This window comes from Moschus berezovskii, chromosome 10 (assembly GCF_049115385.1).
Source record: "Moschus berezovskii isolate FMDL1 chromosome 10, NW_MosBer_1.0, whole genome shotgun sequence".
Taxonomy (NCBI): Eukaryota; Metazoa; Chordata; class Mammalia; order Artiodactyla; family Moschidae; genus Moschus; species Moschus berezovskii.
In genome coordinates this window covers 73,120,412-73,142,273 of record NC_142469.1, presented here as the reverse complement: position 1 = coordinate 73,142,273, position 21,862 = coordinate 73,120,412, and the positions used below count along the sequence as shown (strand labels likewise).

Genomic DNA, 21,862 nt, shown 5'->3' with positions numbered 1-21,862 from the left:
AGCTATTCCATCTGTCATGACATTTAGATGGTAATGGATGATATTATGCTTAACTGCATGTTAAAAATACACAATCCATTTAATTTTTCAATTTTTTTGGCTATAGAAAAATCAGCATGTTATTTTTTCCAAATTATGTATTTTAAATTTTATTTTCTATTGCATATCTGTCTGTTTAATTGCATGGCGAAAGATATCTAACCAATGCATGAGCAAATTGAAATCCAAACCAAAAAAAACATGAATTTTATTTTATTTTATTTTACTTTTTAACGCACATTTTTCTGCTTTATTGAATGTGACAGAGTCACGCTTTTCATTCACCATTGCTTCTCTTTTTCCACTGTCTGTGATTTGCTTGCCAGGAGGAGCTACTATTCTTACTCCTACTACCTGTAAGTAGAAAATGGGTGATATACGACTTTACATGTGTTAAAGATGCAGTATCCCTTTTCAAAAAAAACAACAAACCAAAAAACAGAATGTTTGCAATTTTGATGGCTGCAAAAAATATATTTTTCTGGACTCTAAAGCTATAAAGTTTACCTATTAACCTATTTTATTAATAGGTTCTTTTTAAAAAGGGATATTGTATTTCTATATGTTCAGCTACTTTTAATTTTTATTTACGATTTTCCATAAGTAGTCTATAGCCCAAAGCATCATTTACATACTTAAGTCAAACCTGTACATTATCAATATGATATCTCACTCATCTGGTAGAGATAGTGGTTGCAATTCACTAATACCTGCTTTTACATGTGTGTGCTTTAGTTGCTCAGTTGTGTCCGACTCTTTGCAACCCCATGGACTGTAGCCCACCAGGCTTCTCTGTCCATAGGGATTCTCCAGGCAAGAATACTGGAGTGGGTTGCCCTGCCCTCCTCCAGGGGATCTTCCCAACCCAGGGCTCGAACCCAGGTCTCCCCCATTGCAGGCAGATTCTTTACTGTCTGAGCCACACTGTTATATCTGAAAAAAATGACGCAACTGATGTATTCATAGAAGAACATTCAAAATGCCTTCACAGAATGCAAATCAAGTCAGGTCTGACTGTGAAACCTTCTCTCCACATTTCCAGGAAGCCGGGATGGGTTGTGACTTCAGAACACCTTTGGTTTAGCTATGTAGTCAATCAGTATGCTCTAGTGAAAATGAATGGATAAAAATTATAATGTGGCAGTGATAAATAAAAAAATCTTTTTAGAGAAGAAATTTCAAGTTTATTTATTATGACTTAAATAGGACAATAATTTTGTAAAACCAAGAAAGACCAAAAAAGAAAGAAAGCCTGTCAACCTAAACAAAACATAATAAGTGTTACATATCCTTTTTTGTGCTCCAAAGTTTTAGCTCTTCCTATGCTTAAGTATGAAATGCTTAAGTATGATGAGGAAGGAGAGTGTTGTCCAGTCTGTTTCACTAATCATTCTCAGCTTATTACCTGAAATTCTAGTGTATACATTCAATCCAAAGGAATGATACAACAGAGTATTCTTGGTCATTGCTTGATCAATATTTGATCCACCAAATTTTGAGAGTCAAGGATTTTGATTAAGTGTTTGGTGCACATATCCCACAGTATTTACTTCACTAAGTAAATTTAAGTTAGCTTTACAGAAAGATTTGGTGAGAGTCTCAATGACTGTAACAGAATTCTGCCAACTGTTTAAATATTATAAACATTTGGCTTTTTAAAATCTGATAAAATAAGCAGGTGTAAAGTAACAGTGCTTTTATTGTGATGGATCATAATATCCTTGTTAAATCACATTTGATGAAGCCAAAGGTAATTAAATGTACCATTTCATACAATGATGAAGCACTTTTCCTCTTTATAGCCCACCCATATATCCACCTGCAGAAGTTTATGCTGTTGGCTGCTTTGACAATGAAAGTCATTTGCACATCTGTCAAACTCAAGTAGTTGCAAAATGATCTGCTTAACTGTCCTGAAGCGTACATTATATATGCTGGTTTCTCATATGGAGACAAATAGCCAACATGCAGGAATCAATAAATATTTAATTATGAGAACATCAATAAGGTTACCATTAGCCATCCATTTATCTATAATATTAGGATTGGATTGCCTTTTTATAGATGTGTGGTATTTCTGTATTCTAGACTATGTATTAGGCTTTGATACTATTACTGAAGTACTTAGGGTTCCTGGCATTATCAATCATAATTAGAAAAATTGTTTAACAGACTTATGTTTTTAAAAGCTGCTTAAACAGATCTAGTGAAGCAAATCTAAATTAGACAGTTTTTAAAAGAAATGTAGAAATATAGTAAAATTTAAAAGAAAACCAGATGTAATCTTTGAACTAAAAATTCATTGGCATCGTCATAGTAACTGTCAGTTCTTGATCAAAGCACTTAACTCTGGTGATGATATTTATTTCTTTTGTAATAACCTGAATTAAAGCCTACCTCACAGGGTTGTTGTGAGGATTAAGGTATAAGAAACAGCTGATAATACATGGTTGGCAGATATCAACAAAGGTTTTATATATATTCTCTCATAATCTGTCTACTAACAAAGGTTTGTGAATCTGAAAAGTAAAAGTCCTTCATTGCTATGAATACTTTTACCTGTCATGCATTTGACAAGTTCATTACTTCTTATTTTTTCTCAATCATAAAATGTTTAAATTATATATTTTAAAGTAAAGCCTCAAAATTTAAACGTCTTTACCATTTGCTTCAAACTATCTGTCTTCAAATTTTTTACATTATTTTTAATCCAAATTTCAAGTTGTCTTATTTTTAGCCATGTCAATCTCTCAGAATTTTTGAGGAATGAATTTATTTTTTCTTCTTATCCGAGAAACAAAGACAAAGTTATTTCTTCAACTCTTTTTTAAACTTTAAAATGGCAAAGCATTTGTACTACATCCACATTCTTCTCAAATTTATAACAACTAATGTTTAACTCCTGGGCTTCCCTGGTGGCTCAGAGGTTAAAGCTTCTGCCCCCAATGCGGGAGACCCGGGTTCGATCCCTGGGTCGGGAAGATCCCCTGGAGAAGGAAACAGTAACCCACTCCAGTATTCTTGCCTGGAGAATCCCATGGACGGAGAAGCCTGGTAGGCTACAGTCCACGGGGTCGCATAGAGTCGGACACGACTGAGTGACGGAACGGAATGTTTAACTCCTAGAGCAGTGACTGCTTCATATTATAATACACATGGTAATGTGACAATTAAAAAAAAAGTAACTGGATATAGTATAAGGGCTTAGGCCTTGGAACCTGGTCATTCTTTACTGCTTATTAGATTAATAACCTTGGGCAAGTTATTTAACTTGTCTAAGCCTCAGTGAACTCATCTATACAATTAGAAATCTCATGCCTTCTTCAGTGCATTGATCTGAGAATTAATTGAGTTAACAAATGACAAATGCAGAGCAAAGAAGAGACCTAATTCATCCATTCGAACAAGTATTTAATGAGTGCCTGCTATGTGCCAGACACTGCTCTGAGTGCTAGGGCACTCTGTAGAGGGTTCTTCCCTTCATGGAACACACAGTGGGAAAAACAAAAGGATACTTGCATTGATAATGTGATGAGTATTATTATAGGCAGAAAACATGGTGCTTTAAAAATACCTACCAGGGAAACCTAGTCTGAGAGAGGTTGTATTTGCTCAGTTGGAGGAGTCTCCCTGATGAGGCAAGACAGAATTGGAAGTTAATCAGATATTAGGGGTAAAAGAACATTGTAGGCCGAAGAACAAATAGCCTACAGGCAAGTTTGGAACTATCCTAGAGGTAAGTTTGAAAAGTGAAGGCTGTAGAATAACCTATGACCTACTGATGTGTAATTTGCCCCATATACTCTTCCAAAAGATAGGACCACTTGAAAGAATAAGAATAGGACCACTTGAAAGAATAAGAAAATATACATATTTAGATTCTAAATAATTTTAAAATTAGAAACTATTCTGGGATCAAGTACCAATGTTCACTTAGTTAAGTTGCCCCCTAAATTGCTCTCCAGTTCCTCACAATCCCCACCCTTCTTTGTGCTGTCTCACCATGGGAAGCAACACTTTTATATTCCCTGTCTAAAACCTGTTAGGAGTTTTACAGAGCTTTTGCCACTAGCCTAGAAAAAAGAGATAAGAGATCTTTCAATGAATAGAGCAAATATTGCTACTAAATAATGGTGATGGTGATGGTGGCTGTGATGATGTAGTGGTAGTGGTGGTGGTAGTTTTTGTTATACTTTTGTCATTGTTTTATTATTGATAATACTATCCTTATCATTGTTATTATTTCTAAAATGTATAATGCCATTTCCATCCCTAAAGCTTAGTTTATGACTATCTTACTTAGGTGTCTTATATGCTATGTCAATATATTGGATATTGTTGGGTATGTATCCTTGAGGCTAAGTAATATAATTCTCAGAGAAAAATATCCTACACACGAGTAGCTCTCAAATTAATAGATTAATTATCCAAAGGAAAAGCTTTTGGACATAAACACAACTACTAAATAAATAACTTTTTTTAACATATTTGTAGTATATTAGTATATTTATTCTAGTACAGATACTAATGAGAATCAGAATTTACCCTAGTTAATAATCCAACTGAGAAATGTTATTCTTAAAATAACTAAAATATATTTCCAAGGCACCTAAACTGCTGCCATAAACTTAGAAACATAATCTGGCTACTATAGGCGTTTAGCATCCCTTTCTTTTTATTAATATGAGATGAATATTTATATACCTTAAATAGTTTTTTAATTGCATGTTTCATGTGTAACAGTCACAACAAACTAGATTGTATTTCACATTCTTGATATGTAGGATAAAGATGTCAGTGTCTGAGGAACTCAAAAGTCTAACTCTGCTCATTTCCAAATCTCCTGTGTCATTTGTTTTGCTGCATCTGTAAGGCCATTCTGTAGTTGGCATTCTGACATGGGGTTCCGAAACATACTTTTAGGATCTGACCATGTTTATTATTCAGTATTATGATCATTTGCATAATACCTCTACACAGCATTTTCCAAACTTTTCTCAAAGTACTTTTCTCATAAAGTACATAATTTCCCCATGTATTCCTGAGTGTTTGCCTTGTATCAAGCTGCAGTTGATTCTACAAATTTCCTGATTAGGTTTGGATTAATGTTATATAAACATATTTTAAAATGTTAATTCTACACATTGCATTTTTACTGAACAAAAAGACAAAGAGTGAAGAATAGAGTTTGTCTATTTTAACTGGATGACTGTAATAAAATAAACTTGAAAAAGTAGTCATGTTATTCCCACAGAACATCTTCTGAAATTTTGATCAAGCGTGTTAATCACCCAGAAGGAAAACCAAAATTTAGCATTAACTTAAGTTTTCTTTGAACAACTCTACTAAGGAAGCATTCACTTACTGTTTTAATAAAGTATAGTTATGCTTTATGATAATTTATTGTAATGATAAAATACAAGAAGTGATGAGACATTTGGGTTGACAGCTTGAATGTTAAAATATCCATATGACAAATAAAACAGTTTTATAGCAATCAACAAATATTGTTTGGATGTCAAACTTAATTCCTGAAATTATGACATATTCTTAGAGTTTCTAAACCAAATCTATATCTTTACCCTCGGGCTTTCCTGAACTACTTACTGCTGGTGTCAGTTCTCCTTCAAGCCTCACGCTAAGGTTTCCCTTTCGTATTTGTCTTGGCAGCAAGCTTGCTAAGAAACGCAAAGATGCTATGGGGAACACCCGGCAGGAAATGACACACATGGTAAATGCTATGGATCGAAGTTATGCTGATCAGAGCACTCTCCATGCAGAAGACCCTCTTTCCATCACCTTCATGGACCAACATAATTTTAGTCCAAGATGTAAGTTGTTTACCAAAATTTTGATCAATGACTTTTAAAGCTATTTAATTTCTCTCTGAATTCAACACATTAGCTTTTGAATAGTGAGGGGAAATAAGACAGAGAGTGGAAGAAGAAACTGGAAATAGAAAAAGTGATATGGAATACTACGGAGTTTATCAGAAGGCTTATTTTCAGTCTTGACATTGGATTTAATTTAACTTCAAACTGTATGAATTTTATTACTGTAAGAGACATTCATATACCACTCAGACCAAATCTTATTGATTTAAGTTAAAATATTTGATTGCCTACATAAAATTAGCTCATGTCAGAATTTATAATTGTTTTGTATTTGAATCGTCCATTGTGTAAGGTTAAGTCTTTTGAGATATGAGATAGCATAATTCTTTCTGGGAATTATTGGCATGGGAAAGTCATTCTATTTAATTATTCTATAGATGCCTCAGGAATTTCAGTAATAAAAAGTTATCCAGAGAAAAGAGAAATCTACATACTGTTAAGTATCTGGTGTGAAGTCCAAAACTTTACTTGAACTGAAGGATTGATAGGGAATGGTGAAAACCATCTATTCACTCATCTATGTTAAGAACTGCAAATGTTTATCTGTACAGTTCCTCTGAAGTATTGTTTAATGCCCCATGATCAGTGTTACTGTTTATCTTCAAATTTTCTAGAATTTTTTTATCCCATTCTATAGCACTGTGTTTATTTTGTTACTTAAAATTAAGTTCAATTACCTGACTGTCTCTTCAAATAACTAAGTGAAATTGGTACTTGAGGAAAGCAAATTGTGTTTATCCTTGGCCTTGTGTTCAGAGAGGCATTTGCCACAGATCCCAGTTTGGGAAAAACTGTATAAGGAAAGAAGTAAACAATAGAAGTGTTATTTTTGATACAGATTATAAAAATATGTAGTGGTAAGACTGAGAAAATAAAGTAATTGTAGGTTTATTCATTTATAGCTTTTCAAAAGGGGATTTTTTTCTGAAATGTTCAGCTTGGTGCAAACTTTATGAAAATTATTGGCCATGATTTTCCCTGATATATACCTATATCACATTAGTAGTTAAGGATATTATAATGAGTCATTTTAGAATTTAGTTTTAATAGTGATAAGGACTTTCTGATCTGTTTTTTTCACTGTAAGATAATAGAGAAAAACATAAAACACTGTTGCTATTGACAGTTTTGCTAAAAGTATAGATGTATCATTTCTCTAACTACTTGATTTAAAAATTAATCAACTAAAGATTTGAAAGGATTTTTGTTTCCAAAGCTTTTCTATCTAAAGCCTGTATACCTTATTAGGAAGTTTGAATTTAGCAGTATATCTATAAATATACACTTACGAACTTGGAGAAAGGATTAAATCTATTTTCCAAAGTTAGCTAAAGTGGAATGAATATAATTACCTCTCTAAGTACCTCACACTGGATAGATCTAAATGCATTTTTCCCCCTAATTTTATAATCTTTATAAATTGAAGTTGAATCTTCTTTGTTTTTAAAATTGTACCTACTACTGAACTATAATTATAGATGCACCTTTCGTGGTATTTTGAGGTAGCCCAAGTTGAGAAAAAGAATGGTCCCTTTGCAGGTTATAGTAATAAAGAAAGTTTAATAGTTATATTTCTTAAGAAATGATAAATCTATTTTAAAGGAAAAAAGAATATGAAATACATCTTTAGGGCAATATATTCCTTCATAAGCTTTGTTTTCCTGCAGTGCCCAATGATCCACTTGTGCCGACCGCTGTGTTAGGTGAGGCCCTAATTCTTTGTCATCTTTTTTTGCATGGATCACACCTCCTTGCATGGGTTATAGCTTTGTCTACACAGTATTTACAGTGCAGGAAGCAGTTTGATTTTGAAAATGTAGTCCTGATTTTATCAAAGAGAGCAATTGTGATCAACCCAATTAGATCTAGTGCATTTCAAATTAGTTAGGTATACTTCTTTAAAACAATTTATCCTTTAATTCTGGCTTCTGTTAGATTTGGAGTAAGTACAAAGACCCTTAATATGAATATATAACTAATGTTTATATATGCAAGTTAGTAGAATGAATCCAAATATACACATTTCAGGGGCCAGTGCTACCAGAATTGCTAGTATATGTATATAAAATATACCTGATTTAAAGGGATTTTTCTAAATCCTCCTAATTTTATAACAACTAAAGAATACATTTCCAAGTAAACATTTGGCATTTGTGCATTTGCTTTAGTTTTGTCTTAGTTAAGAATTTATAAATGCAGCTAAAATTGCTACAGTATTAATAATGGAGTTTTGCATTCTATATGCACTTTACATGATAAGTGTTATCTTTCAAAAAATTTACATTAAGCCAAGATTTACCAATACATTGGAGAAGGAAATGGCAACCCACTTCAGAATTCTTGCCTGGAGAATTTCATGAACAGAGAAGCGTGGCGGCCTAGTCCATGGAGTCGCAAAGAGTTGGCCATGACTGAGCAACTAACACTACCAGTATCTAAGACAGCTAGTATTGCTAGTAATAAATAATACCTTTTCAGCTGTAAAATTAAATAAATCTTTAACAATATATTTAAGAATGCAATTAGTTTCATTTCAATTTGTACTCTATGCCTTGACTAATTACACAGTAATGATTCATGACCAGCTGGCTTGTACGTTCACAAGTTGTCTTATCAGTTTGTCCCCCGTGCTTCTAATATTTAAGATTTAATCAGAGAAATGTAGAAATTGCCAGATAAATGTACCTTTAAAATTTCCAGTTCTCATGCTTTATATTTAAATTTATTTGAACATAAGAGATGTTTACACATATTTTTATTATCAATGTATTCAATGTTTAATTATATTTTCAAAATATGTTAGAATAATACAACTAACTCAGTTAAGTAAAATATACCTTTTTGACTAAAATAGTTATTCAAAGTTAAAATTTTATAATACAAAGGTATATTCTAAAAGAATCTGTAAGTCAGTGTTTTCTGTCTCTGACTGCACTCTCCCTTTGGTATTCCCACCAATAAGGGCAGGGAAGTGAGCTGGGGAATTTGCTCCAAACGATGGCCTGATCATATAGGGAGGAGCCAGGAATCATGGTCTTTGAGAGGCATCAAATTCCTCTGAAAATGTCATCTTCTGTTGAGCACTGTAGAATGAGGTCAGCATCAAGCTCATAAGTTAAATTCAATGAAGTTATTAAAAATTCAAGGAAAAAGATAGTTACCTGTTAAAATTTCATTATGGTAATATTCAAAGACATGTAGAATTGGGTCTAATAAGTCTCAATCCTCTTGTGAACTCACAAATATGAACTCATGAAAATATTAATGAAAAATGTCTTTGCTTCCCCTTCAATAAAATGATATAATAATTCTTACCATACCTTCTCCACAGAACTTAGTAAAGAGAAAATGAGATAATGTATAAAGTTTAAAATATTATTGTAATAATTTTCCCCGTGAAAGAGGATATTTATTTTTAAGGAAGGCTAGAGTTAACAGAGTTATAAATCTATTCATTTAAAAAATCATTGTGCATTTTATTTCATTTTGTAAGTCAAGCTGGTTGATATTTTTTATATTTCTTCTTTGAAAGCTAAATAGCTTGTTAATCATGCCAAATTTAGAAATGATTTGTTGCATTTTTCATCATTCTTGGAATCACCGTGTTTATAGTTGTTTTACATCCACTTGATTTTGTACTTGATAGTAATATCTGCTTACTGATTTAAAAAGAAGTCAGAAACTTTTGTATTGATTCATATTTTTGTTTTCTTGTGTTTTACTGCTGCATTGGGTTAAAGTCCCTATTACTGGTAAGTGTATTGCAAAGAACTCTAGAAGACCTTTCCATCAAAGAAATATTTAGTTATTCTTAAATGTGTAGTAAGGATAATAATTAGTACATGTACTCTTGCTTCTAGTCACATTGTTAGGTAATTCAATGAGGTGAGGTAGAAATGTATAGATATTAATAATTCATGTGTGATTATTTTAAAAAATACTGCTCATTGTACTACTGTATTAAAGCTTAATGCAAAACAAAAGGCACTGTTTACCTCATATTGAGACGTAATCATGTAAGATCTGGAATATGGATGAATCCTCTGTTTCTTACTGAGCCTTTTACAAATGTAAATATTCCACTGCTCCAGCAAGTACAATGTAAGCTCTGGGTCTGCTCCACAGAGCACTGACTACCTTTATTCCAGCTTGGGTGATTGCATTTTGCCTTCCTAACATTCTGTTCTCTTTACTTCTTATCCTAAGCTGTATATTCTGTGATAGTGCCCCAATCAGTGGCTTCTGGATTTAATTTTACAGGGGAGATGTATATTTCTTGATGTCAGTCTATTGATTGCAGTATTTTAGCAAAGGTAGACCAAGTGAGTGTCGTCTCATAGTAAACGCTCATGAATCATGGTTGCTAGCAAATGTTTGTTTGTGGAGGGGTGGGAAACGAGAGTAAAAAGCGTTAATTCTTTTGGGTATTTTTAGGCCAAAACAGACTCCAACAGAATTTTTTTTTTTTAATTCAATGTGGAGTTTTAGAAGTAAATGCAAAAGAAAAAACTACGTTCAGCCTAGTAAGAGAAAGTAAAGTAAATGCAATCAAGCTAAATTATAGAAGCACACAAATCTGATTGTGGGGTTCTTTTTCTTTTTTTTTTTTTTTTCCTTCTCCAGGAAGAAAAAATGTTTATCATGGGGACAACAATTCATTTTTTGCCATATCCTATTTGTAGAGTTGGTGATAGAACAGGCAAATGTACCAGCACTTGAAATATGTTTAACTGTTAACTAAATATTGTTCTCTACAGTATGCAGTATCATTAAAACAAAAGTTCCCCTAAGAGTGTACTTTCTCTTCTGTTAATGAGTATGGCAGTATAATGTTTGCCAAAGTAACACCCCTTAAAACATTTGTTTTTTTTAAAGATGGTAAGTTTAAATGTGATCATTATAAGCATGCTTCTTCTCATTGTAATGATTAGCACTATGGTCATTAAAATAATATTTATTTTTCAGAGGTAAAATGTTCTTGTTCTTTTATTCCTTCTTATGACAGAGACTTGAGTTTCTTTTCATTTTAAGCTAACAACACAGTCGGGATGGGGCCTGCACTTAAATGTGGGTGGTAAGGGATTTATTGGATTTGTAACTAATTGATTCATTGAAATATTGAAATATTTATTGAGTGACTGCTTTTACCAGGCACTAAGAATAAAAAGAAAAATATGACTCTTGTCTCTACATGCTAAGCATTTAGAGTTTAGTTAGAAAAAGAGATCAGGAAATACATGATTAAAACACATTGTAAGTGGAATGAATGTAGGAAAACAGAAGGCCATGGGAACGTAAAGCAGGTGCTGTGTAACTCAGCCAAGATGGGCCGTGGAGGAATTCTAGAAGAAGTATCTAAATATTTTGTCCCAGAGACAAACCAAGGTTTCTTGTACACAGTAACCAGAAGAGTCAAAATGTATCAGCAATAATAGTAAACCAAGTTAGTAGAGATGAAGTGTAAATGCACATATAACCTGGCTAGCAGACATAGTGGGCCATGGGCTGATTCTGTAAAATGTTCAAGTTTCCGAGTCTGGAGTGTTTCATGGTAAAAAGCCCCAGGTGGAAGGGCATAGTAGGACTACAGTGGGGATAGGTTGCCAATAGGGAGGTTGGGATATGGGTGGGAAAGAATTTGTTCAATTTAATCAACAATGAAAACACCTCTCCAATTGACAACTTGATCTTCTGGTCCCACAATATACTGCTATGACTGCAGGTACAAGAAAAAAGTCAGAACTCAGCAAAATCTCCCAGTTATACTTCTTTAAAGTGGATCAGCTGTTTCTCTACATCTCACAGCATCTGTTGTCTTGCTTATATACACATGTTAATAATATGCCCTGACCTCCTACCTGGAGCTGAAGTAAAAGGCTTTGTCTTTATAGGGATGCTGCCCTAGGTCTGTACTATATTTCTTTCTTCCTCCTATTATCAGAAAGCTCATAAGATCTTAAAATCTGCTTTGCATAGATATATATTAAACAAGGTAACTTTGTCTTTTTTTTAATCTTCTGGAATCTGAAACATGGCAGATGAGAACCACAGTGCTACAGCAGAATCCAGTCGTCTTCTTGATGTACCTCGCTACCTGTGTGAGGGGACAGAATCCCCTTACCAGACGGGACAGCTGCACCCAGCCATCAGGGTAGCCGACTTACTGCAGCACATTAATCTCATGAAGACATCAGACAGCTATGGGTTCAAAGAAGAATATGAGGTGAAAGTTTCAATACTATGTTGAATCTTATTTCTAACCATGATACTCAGCAGAATTTAACAGCTTTTCCTCCCATTTACATAGGTATCACTGGAATACTCTGTAGACCTTCTAATCTTTTGTCTCCAAACAATCAAGTGGGCATTTGAGGAGAAGGATGTAGATGGATTGAAAGAAAAGGATACTTCCTGGGGGTATAGCTGGGTCAAAATTCATTTTAATAAACAATGTTGGATTCCATAGTTTATTTTACTATGCTATTTAGAGTCCACTTTGTTAGACCTTATGTTTTCCCCATTCAAAAATCCATAGCAGAATATCTTGAGTCCTGGTGTACTGTTGCAGTTTCTGCCATTTGAATGACCTAAGCAGTGGATACTTGTCTGCCTCTTTGTGTGTTGACCTTCTGTTGAAAATAAGATCGAGTTATGTGTGCTAAATGTGCTACTTGTCACTCTTGAGTTTTGTTTTGAGGATTATAGGTTGAGGGTGGCTGGGAAGAGAAACAGAGTACTGCAAACTCAGACAACAAAAAGCAGCCCAATCTTTTGGGACATGGGAAATTCTTTCATCCTTATTTCCCCTTCCTACCCAAACTAAAACAACAAGATTATACTACAGAGGAAGTTATTTAACTAAACATCCCAATATACATAATATAGCAAAAAGGAAATAGTTGTTTTGCTACTTTTCACTTACTGAGAAATGTCACTCTGGGGTATAGAAGAAAGTACCTCCACCACCATACACACACAATTAAAATGAAAGAAGCCAAGGAGTACTTTACTTTGAAAGACCACCTAAAATATAATACATCTAACTTCATAAGGAATCTTCTGAACATCGCCTTTTATTTACAGATTACTTGTTATACCTTAGTTTGGGAGGGAATGAAATTATTTTTAAATTTTGAATGTCGGTTTTAGATGTATGCTGGAAATTTTATGCTGTGGTGACAAAATAGTACAAGGAATTACAATATTCTTTCAGAACTATTTTCTTGTTGTTGTTCATTGCATGTATATTCCTGTGTACCTCACTTCAAAGACCATTGGCTCTTTGAAGACCCCCTTTCTTGTGTTGAGCAAAGTTTAAGTTTTTCTGCAAAAAGATATCTATATCCATATTTTAAACTGCTGCATATGGTAATTAAACCAATCAACAAATTCATCTGTTCCAAGATTCCTGAAGATGGTGACTCTTTTTAATTTTCATATGGTCTCTTGTTGAGTCCTTTTCATGATCTTCAAAGAAACTAAAATGTGATGTATTGCACACGATTTAATGAATTATTGTGGGAGAAAACAGGTTTTCTTTGTCCTGTTAGAAATGCTAAAGGAAGCATATTTTTGAAAGATGCTCATTAAAAGTAGTTTTGAAGTCTCTGATGCTTTCTCTACTTCCATCTCACAAAGTGGCAGTGATGTTAAATTTGAAATACTTACAAGGCTCCCTGCCCCCGGCCCCTGCTTTTTCTGCCCTAAAGTTGTTTCTTGTCCTCAATTTGAACTCAGTCCAGTCCTGGTGATGGACAGGGAGGCCTGGCGTGCTGTGATTCATGGGGTCGCAAAGAGTCGGACACGACTGAGCGACTAAACTGAACTGAACTGAATCCACGATGAACAAGTAGGAGTCCAACAAACAAGCTTTGAGGTCTGAAAATTGATCTTGTTTACTGCTGTAGGACTCCCTTCCTCCCTGAGAAAGTGGCTTTTACTATTTTAGTCTTTAAAACAGACAGACTTGATTCAAGGAAAGGAATTAAATTCAGTGTGCTTGTTAATTGTGCTTTTTCCTAGAGCTTCTTTGAAGGACAGTCAGCATCTTGGGATGTAGCTAAAAAAGATCAAAATAGAGCAAAAAACAGATATGGAAACATTATAGCATGTAAGTTCTCTTATGATTCTTGAGAAATGTAAAAACCATGTGTAGAAGATAAAGGGTAAATTTGCAATTCCTCCTTCTATGGTTTTAAACTTTAAAAAAATTCCAGAGGATGGCAATCTGTTTATAATGTAATCTATTTAATATTATAACAGCATTGGATATTGGAGGCAATTCTGAAATTGTCATCATTCTCATTAATTGACTCAGATTCTTCATCTTGTGGTGATAATGTGCTGCTGGATTTTGTGTTTGCACATAAATGCCTGGAGGTGTCATTAACAACTGAAAATATTAGGATAATGAATATGAAGGATTTTTTTCATTGCTAAATTACTATAACTCTTCCACCAAACACATTCAAGGTGGGAGTGTTATTCCTTCCATATACCTTGTTTCCTTCCTTGGAGCCAGTGCCTGAATCCCATTTGCTTCAAGTTATTTATCATTAGGGACTTCCTCCTGATTAAGTCTTCAAGGTGTATTCATGAGATAAATAAACTGATTATCATATGAAACTGTAGGAGCAGTAAGAAAAGTGACAGATAGTTTAGCTTGTAACTAGCTGCTGATTTTACTTAGACTACTTTATTCTCAATTTAAATTATTTTATACTCTCTTTTGAATACATCAGAGTTTAACCTTTGTGAGAATAACCATAACTCTCACAAAATAGAAAGTTGAGAGTAGGGTTTCGAAATTCACTCCCTAATTCTGCGGCCCATTTGCTGTAAAGTACAAGGAGAAAATATCCCACCCATTTAAAATCATGCCTAACAAGCAAAATTAGAAGTTAAGGCAAGTTTAGTAACTCAGCAAAATTTATGACTCAAATGATGATTTCTCAGACATTATTATCATGTCTACTAAAAATTTCCTAACTATGAAGATGCTAGTCATTGAAGCTTTCTTAACAGAATATTATCATCAAAATAAATAATGAGCTCATTGAAGTTCTTGAATTTTTTCAAATGACTGGTATCCAAGGAAATTTTGAAAGTATATTATGGATAATCTGTTGTTAACCACTGAATTATTTTAAGTTTCTACTAGGGTCATTGTCTCAAAACAGGGGGGATATTTAATAGCTTTTATTTTATCCTTTAAAAATCTCAGATGATCACTCCAGAGTAATTTTGCAGCCTGTTGAGGACGATCCTTCTTCAGATTATATTAATGCCAACTATATAGATGTAAGTATTTTTATCCTGCAGTATGCTCAATTTATTGGCTTATATATATATATATATATATATACATCTTTTCCTTGTTATTACCTATAAAGTGATTGCTAGCTTTTTAAAATAAAGAACAAACTGTACACTTTTCTTTGTTCTGCGTCCTAGTACTTACTGACGTTGTTGTGCTTTCTTTCACACCTGACTTTGGTTTGGGCTGTAGATTTGGCTGTACAGGGATGTAAGTACCACTATATGTAAATAACAGCACCCTATTATAAATATTTAATGTAACTACTCTTAATTACAGTTTTTACTAATGCTTACTACTAGTTCTCTGTGCATGCTTCACCTAACTAGCCCCATACAGTATATCTATGTTCATTTTTTTGTAACTCCTTTACATGTGTAAAGAGCTATTTTACCTCCCTCCCTTTTCTATGTTTAGAAAAGCAGGATCATTTTTAGCTTTTGACAATTTATTATGTACTCGAGTTTTATTTGTTGATGGTTTCCGTTTCTGGCTTTTATCCTACCCCTTCCTAAACATATGTGAGAAGCTGGATAGTATGATGTGTATTAGTGTTTCTGAAATTTTACTCTTTTACATTTGACTTCTGATGTTAAAAAATGGGTAGGGAGACTATTTTGTGGTGTGTGGTATTGGTTTGTAAAGTATTAAAATTACTTAGGCAAAATAATTACAAAATTGCATTTGTAAAATACACATATCACACATATATATTGAATCATAAAAATGAAAGTTTGTTTTTATCATACATTCCACTGTTCAGTTTTGGTTAAAACATATGTACATACAGATCCTTTGTTTCATGTGAGTAATTATCAAATAAAATAAAATATTAAGGATGCAGTATATTACATCCAAGAAGGACAGGCTCTATTCATATTTCTTGGTTCAAAATTACACTGGAAATTGCAAGAATGTTATTTCATCCCTCTGTCCCTCGGTTTCCTCATCTTTACAATGGGGATAATAACAATACCAGTAACTTCATCATTTTATTGTATTAAATGAAGTAATTCATGTTGATCATTTAGCACAATGCTTAGAACATATTAAGCACTCATTAAACTTCACTATTTAAAAAAATAGTTCAGGCATACTGAAATGAATTAATTCTAAATTTGCATTACTTGTAAGACAAAAGATAGAAATATCAACAATTGCAGCATATATGATACATTTATAGATATGCAAAATATATGTATAATTAGGATCTAACTTTTTATAATTTCTATAAATAAGAAATAATTTTATCACATTTATTAAGTTCATTGTTTTATAGTTATTTTGTGACTTGTCGTTATTTATATATTTGAATTAATCAATTTTATTAACTGTAGTCTTTGAGTATATTGGTTAAATTTTTGATCATTATTTTACTCTCATTCAATATGGAAAATTAAACAGTCTGCTCTCTAGAATAAAAATATCAAGAGTTCTCTGACAAATTTGTACTTGTTCTTACCTATTTAGTTTAACCTTGCTTTTCTGCCAAGACCCTGGTAGGACATTTGGTCCTATCCAACACATCCGTTAAGACATTTGGTCCATACCAAAGCATCCTTGATATTTGCTCCTTTCCAAAATGTCCATGGAGACATTTGGTCCGTGCCAGAAGTCCTTGATAATTGGTGCCATCCAACCATGGCGTGCTGTGATTCATGGGGTCACGGAGAGTCAGACACAACTGAGCAACTGAACTGAACTGAACTGAACTGAATACCATTTGGCATGGACCAAGTATTATCATGGATATTTTGGATAGGAACAATTTTTAAGGACCTTTTGGCATGGACCAAAAGTCTTATGGACACTTTGGGCACAACCGAGGGTCCTGTAAATATCGAGAATTTTCGGTATGCACCAAATGTCTTATAGATGTTTTGCATAGGACCAGATGGTCTGCTCACTCAGGCTTTTACTAAAGCCCTTTGCTGAAGAAACAACAAAGTCAAAGCTTAACCCTATTAACATTTTTGCTACTAATGATCTATTGAAATTCAAATCAATTGAAAGCAACTGACAACTTATCTTTTATTTGGAGTAATTTCTTTATGGAACAATATCAAGTGCTTAACCACATAAAACTCTTGGCACACTATAAAAAGAAAGAAAAAAGTACTAAACCTTTTGTTCAGGATAAGATGCATTTTTTAAAAGATTTTTTTCCCTATATATGTGTGTACCTATAATTATGTGTGTGTAAATTAATATTATCAGCACATACAAAATAGTTTTGGCAGATTCCTGAACATATTATCGAATAGAAATATTCTCTAAAAAAAGTCTCAGCAGGACTTTGACTTGATGCACACATGCATTGTCCAGCTCTAACATTGGAATGTTCTGTTATTTTTTTATGGTTCTAATATGTCGTTGTCCATTTGTAATGCAGTGTGTTGTACTTTTGGATGATAAAATAAGAATTAATCTTTTGGACACAATTTTGCCAGGAATGAAACTAAAGACTAACATGAAGGCATAAACATTGTAGTGAAACCAAACAAAATTTATAAAGTTATTTCCCAGCAAGCAAAACTCAATTGTGCAATATATATTCTAATCAGACCCCTTAAAATATTTAATTTTTCTTTTATTTTTACCTTTCAGATAACCTAGGTTTGAGAAGTGAACTATGAGTTCACTACTCATTTCTGGACTTTTTACTATAACTTAATCTTAACAGGTGGTTGTCTTCATCTTTTTATGCCTTCATTCATTTATTTCTGACACTGATATAAAATGATGACCACTTTGTTCTCCTATTTTAGGGCTACCAGAGACCAAGCCACTACATTGCAACTCAAGGTAAAACTTTGCCTTTTTAAATAGAGTAATAATAGAGTAATCAAACTTGCTTAATTCATCCATATGATGTTTACTTGCAGTTTGATCTGAGTTAAAAAAAAAAATCAGCTCTTCCAGTTAACACTGTTCTTTATTCATCTGTATAATTCAGATTGTTTTATCTCTTTAAAATGTATATAAATTAAACCTTGATTTATTTTTTTAATTAAAAGTAAAAGAGAAGCTGCTGGTAGTCTTTGGGATTTGGTTCTTGGTATCCGGATGTCCCGGAGCACTAATAAACAGTGCTGGGCAGAGAAATTACTTATTTTTTTATGAAAGCAACTGAGATCTCATCTTATATAAGGTGCCTGCTTCCTTGCAGCAGAGTTTGTTGGCCTGGCATGTAATAGTACCCAAGGCCAACATTGCGATAATGAGATGTGAGACTGTCTTGCAACAATTTTTTTTTCAAGTCAAGACCAAGACATAGCAAAGGGCTGAAGGGAACTTAGTCGAGTTCATTCTTCATGGAAAAGTAGAAGAAAGTAAAGAAATCTTGTTAGAGTGGCACATTGGGGAATAAAAGTATCCTAACGACCATACCAAGACCACCTCTAGCTGTCTCCCCAAACTGACCACTGGCCATCAGATAAGAAAACTGCACATCTTATTTTATAAAAAAGGAAAGTAAAACAAAAGTTAATTTGCTGTTTTTCAGAGGTTATTTTCTAAGTGTTTTTCATGTATCTTTGGAGTTACTGAGCTTAATTAATTATAAACTCTTTAAAGTTAGAAAGATCATCCATGGTGAATGATATTTTTGTTTCAGCTATAGGGTAAAGTTTAGCCCAGTAGATGCTTTTGCAGCTCAGAGATGATACCATAAATCAGAACATGAAATTATATATCTGATAGTTCTTCATTAACCCCTAAACTTGCACTGTTTATAATGATGTGTGTATATTTAATTAGTAATGTGTGCTGTTTGGTTGATGGTGGCATAAGACTTCCTATTTTCCCATTTACATGAAGATGAAATTAAAGTAACTTAGAGACAGATATAGCCCCTGCTTCCCTGGTAGCTCAGTGAATAAAGAATCTGCCTGCTAATGCAGGAGACGCAAGTTTGATCACTGGGTCAGGAAGATCCCCTGGAAAGAGAAATGGCAACCCACTTCAGTATTCTTGCCTGGGAAATATGGTCAGAAGAGCCTAGTGGGCTATAGTCCATGGGGTTGCAAAGAGTTGGACACGACTGAGTGACTATACAACAACAACAAGAGACAGATATAAGTACCCTAAAAACTAGTGCTATCTTTTGAATTTGAAAACACAGAAGGAAAACTGAAGCAAACAAACCTGTATACACCTATTTTTTTGCCTTTAGTGTGAATTTAGATATGAATTGAAGTATTTTTAGTGACATTTTGTGCTAGACCTTTACGTTTTCTACTTTGGTTCATTTAGTTTATATTGTTCTTTTTCTTATCTACACTTCTTTTTAACTACAAAATTTGTCTGATAACATACTACTCAAATTGATTTTTTATAGGCCCCGTTCATGAAACAGTGTATGATTTCTGGAGAATGATCTGGCAAGAGCAATCTGCGTGCATTGTGATGGTCACAAATTTAGTTGAAGTTGGCCGGGTAAGAGGCAAAAAACACCCTGTGTGTTATAAGATATGAGTATAAGTTGAACAGCAATACATAACACACTTAGAGTAGCATACCATTCAATTGTTTGAAAAACTTTCTTAGGCATATCATTTCAACTGACTGTTCCTAAGTGAGTCTTTGATTGCTAAGAAATTATTTGATTTCTCATTTAGTAAAGTAAATAAGCTTTGATTTTATGTTAGAATCTAGCTGCATTGTCAGGCTTGTATGTTTTTATGAGATTACACAAAATCTTTCTATTTATTGTGTTACAGATTCTTTTATTTATGGATTTTTTTTATTATTTATGGATTTTTAAACTGTCTTTTAACTATGACCTGAAGAGTTATCACTGAAATTAAATCATCTTGGTTAATGTGTATTATATATTCAGGTTGACCTATATATACTTTTTATCATTTAGGTTAAATGCTATAAGTATTGGCCTGATGATACCGAAGTTTATGGTGACTTCAAAGTAACTTGTGTAGAAATGGAACCACTTGCCGAATATGTAGTTAGGACATTCACTCTGGAAAGGGTAAGTACCCTAACATTCTACAGAATTAGGTATATTGAAATTCTTTCTTTTTTTTTTCTTAAAATCCCTGTCAAGAGTTATTTTAAGGATGCTATAAAATCCATCCATTTATTTATTCATTTCACAAATATTTATTTGCGAGCATACCATGTACCAGGCATGTTTCTGAACCTTGAGACACATATTAAACCCTTTCTTTTGTGGAGCTTGTAATCTGTTGAGGGGAGAAAGGCAATAAAAATAAATAAATAAATACATCATATATTTTGAAAAGTACCGTGTATAAAAATAATGTTGGGAATGGAAATAGGGAACATTGCTGAGATAGAGGAAGGAGTAGTTTACAGTTTTAAAATAATGATCGGGAAGGGAGTAGTTGAAAAAGTAACTTGTGAGTAAAGGCTTGAAGGAAGTGAGGGAGGGAGTAATATGACTATATCCACGGAAGGATTATATCTCAGGGAGGTTGTCCCAGGCAGAATATTCTGGATGGAAGGAACAGTGATTTCATAGACCTAGAGGCGTGATATTCCTGTTGCAGTGAGAAATATGCTAGAGTCTAGGGTATTGAGAGGTAGCTAAGTGAAAGGGAAAGAATTGTGATTTAAAGTCAGAGAAATCACAGAGCCAGATAAGTGAGGTCTTGTGAGCCACTGTGATGATTTTAGTTTGTATGAAAGGTAAAAGTAGCTGGCCATTGGAGGGTTTGAGCCCAGGAGTAACATAATCTGACTTTTTTTTTAAACAGGTTCAGAGAGACTAAAACTAGTGGGCAGTGTGAGAGGACTAAAGTAAGACATAAAAGCAATAACATACATTGTTACAGAAAAGTTTAATAAATTTGACCACACAAAAGTATAAAATAATCTGTATCCAAAAAAATTAATTAAAAGATGCACACACAACAAAGAAATTGTGATTATTTAATATTCTTAACTCATAGCTTTAATATAAATATAAAGGAAATACTAGAATCTCTGCCCCACAAAAAAGCAACTGCTAACATGCCTATTCGGAGAAGGCAATGGCAAGCCACTCCAGTACTCTTGCCTAGAAAATCCCATGGATGGAGGAGCCTGGTAGGCTGCAGTCCATGGGGTCGCTAACGGTCAGACACGACTGAGCAACTTCACTTTCACTTTTCACTGTCACACATTGGAGAAGGAAATGGCAACCCACTCCAGTGTTCTTGCCTGGAGAATCCCAGGGGCGGGGGAGCCTGGTGGGCTTCCGTCTATGGCGTCACACAGAGTCAGACACGACTGAAGTGACTTAGCAGCAGCACAGCAGCAGCAGCAACATGCCTATTGAAAATATTTAACCTCGTGTGCTGATAAACCATTTTTTACTTTCAAATCAGCAAGTACTTTTAGAAAAAGAATAATAATCCTGATTGATTTTAAGAGTATGATGAGACATATTTTCATGTGTTGCTGATCATATTTAAATTGCCATAAACCCTCTGGCTTTCCAGGTGGTGCTAATGGTAAAGCACATGCCTGCCAATACAGGAGACATAAGAGACGTGGGTTCAATCCCTGGGTCGGGAAGATCCCCTAGAGAAGGGTGTGGCAACCCACTTCAGTATTCCTTCCTGGAAAACCCTATGGACAGAGGAGCCTGGCA

The 21,862-nt window shown here is 33.8% G+C and overlaps 1 protein-coding gene across 2 annotated transcripts in view; it reads left to right on the top strand.

Annotated features, from left to right (window-relative positions):
* PTPRK (protein tyrosine phosphatase receptor type K) overlaps nt 1–21,862 on the top strand; it is a 643,642-nt gene that overhangs the window by 596,142 nt on the left and 25,638 nt on the right. For both annotated transcript variants that reach the window (XM_055433578.2, XM_055433577.2), the window contains exons 15-21: nt 5,710–5,870; nt 11,972–12,156; nt 13,956–14,043; nt 15,157–15,233; nt 18,018–18,054; nt 19,589–19,686; nt 20,120–20,236. In XM_055433578.2, the coding sequence (XP_055289553.2) occupies nt 5,710–5,870; nt 11,972–12,156; nt 13,956–14,043; nt 15,157–15,233; nt 18,018–18,054; nt 19,589–19,686; nt 20,120–20,236 (763 nt within the window). The remainder of the gene's footprint in view (nt 1–5,709; nt 5,871–11,971; nt 12,157–13,955; nt 14,044–15,156; nt 15,234–18,017; nt 18,055–19,588; nt 19,687–20,119; nt 20,237–21,862) is intronic.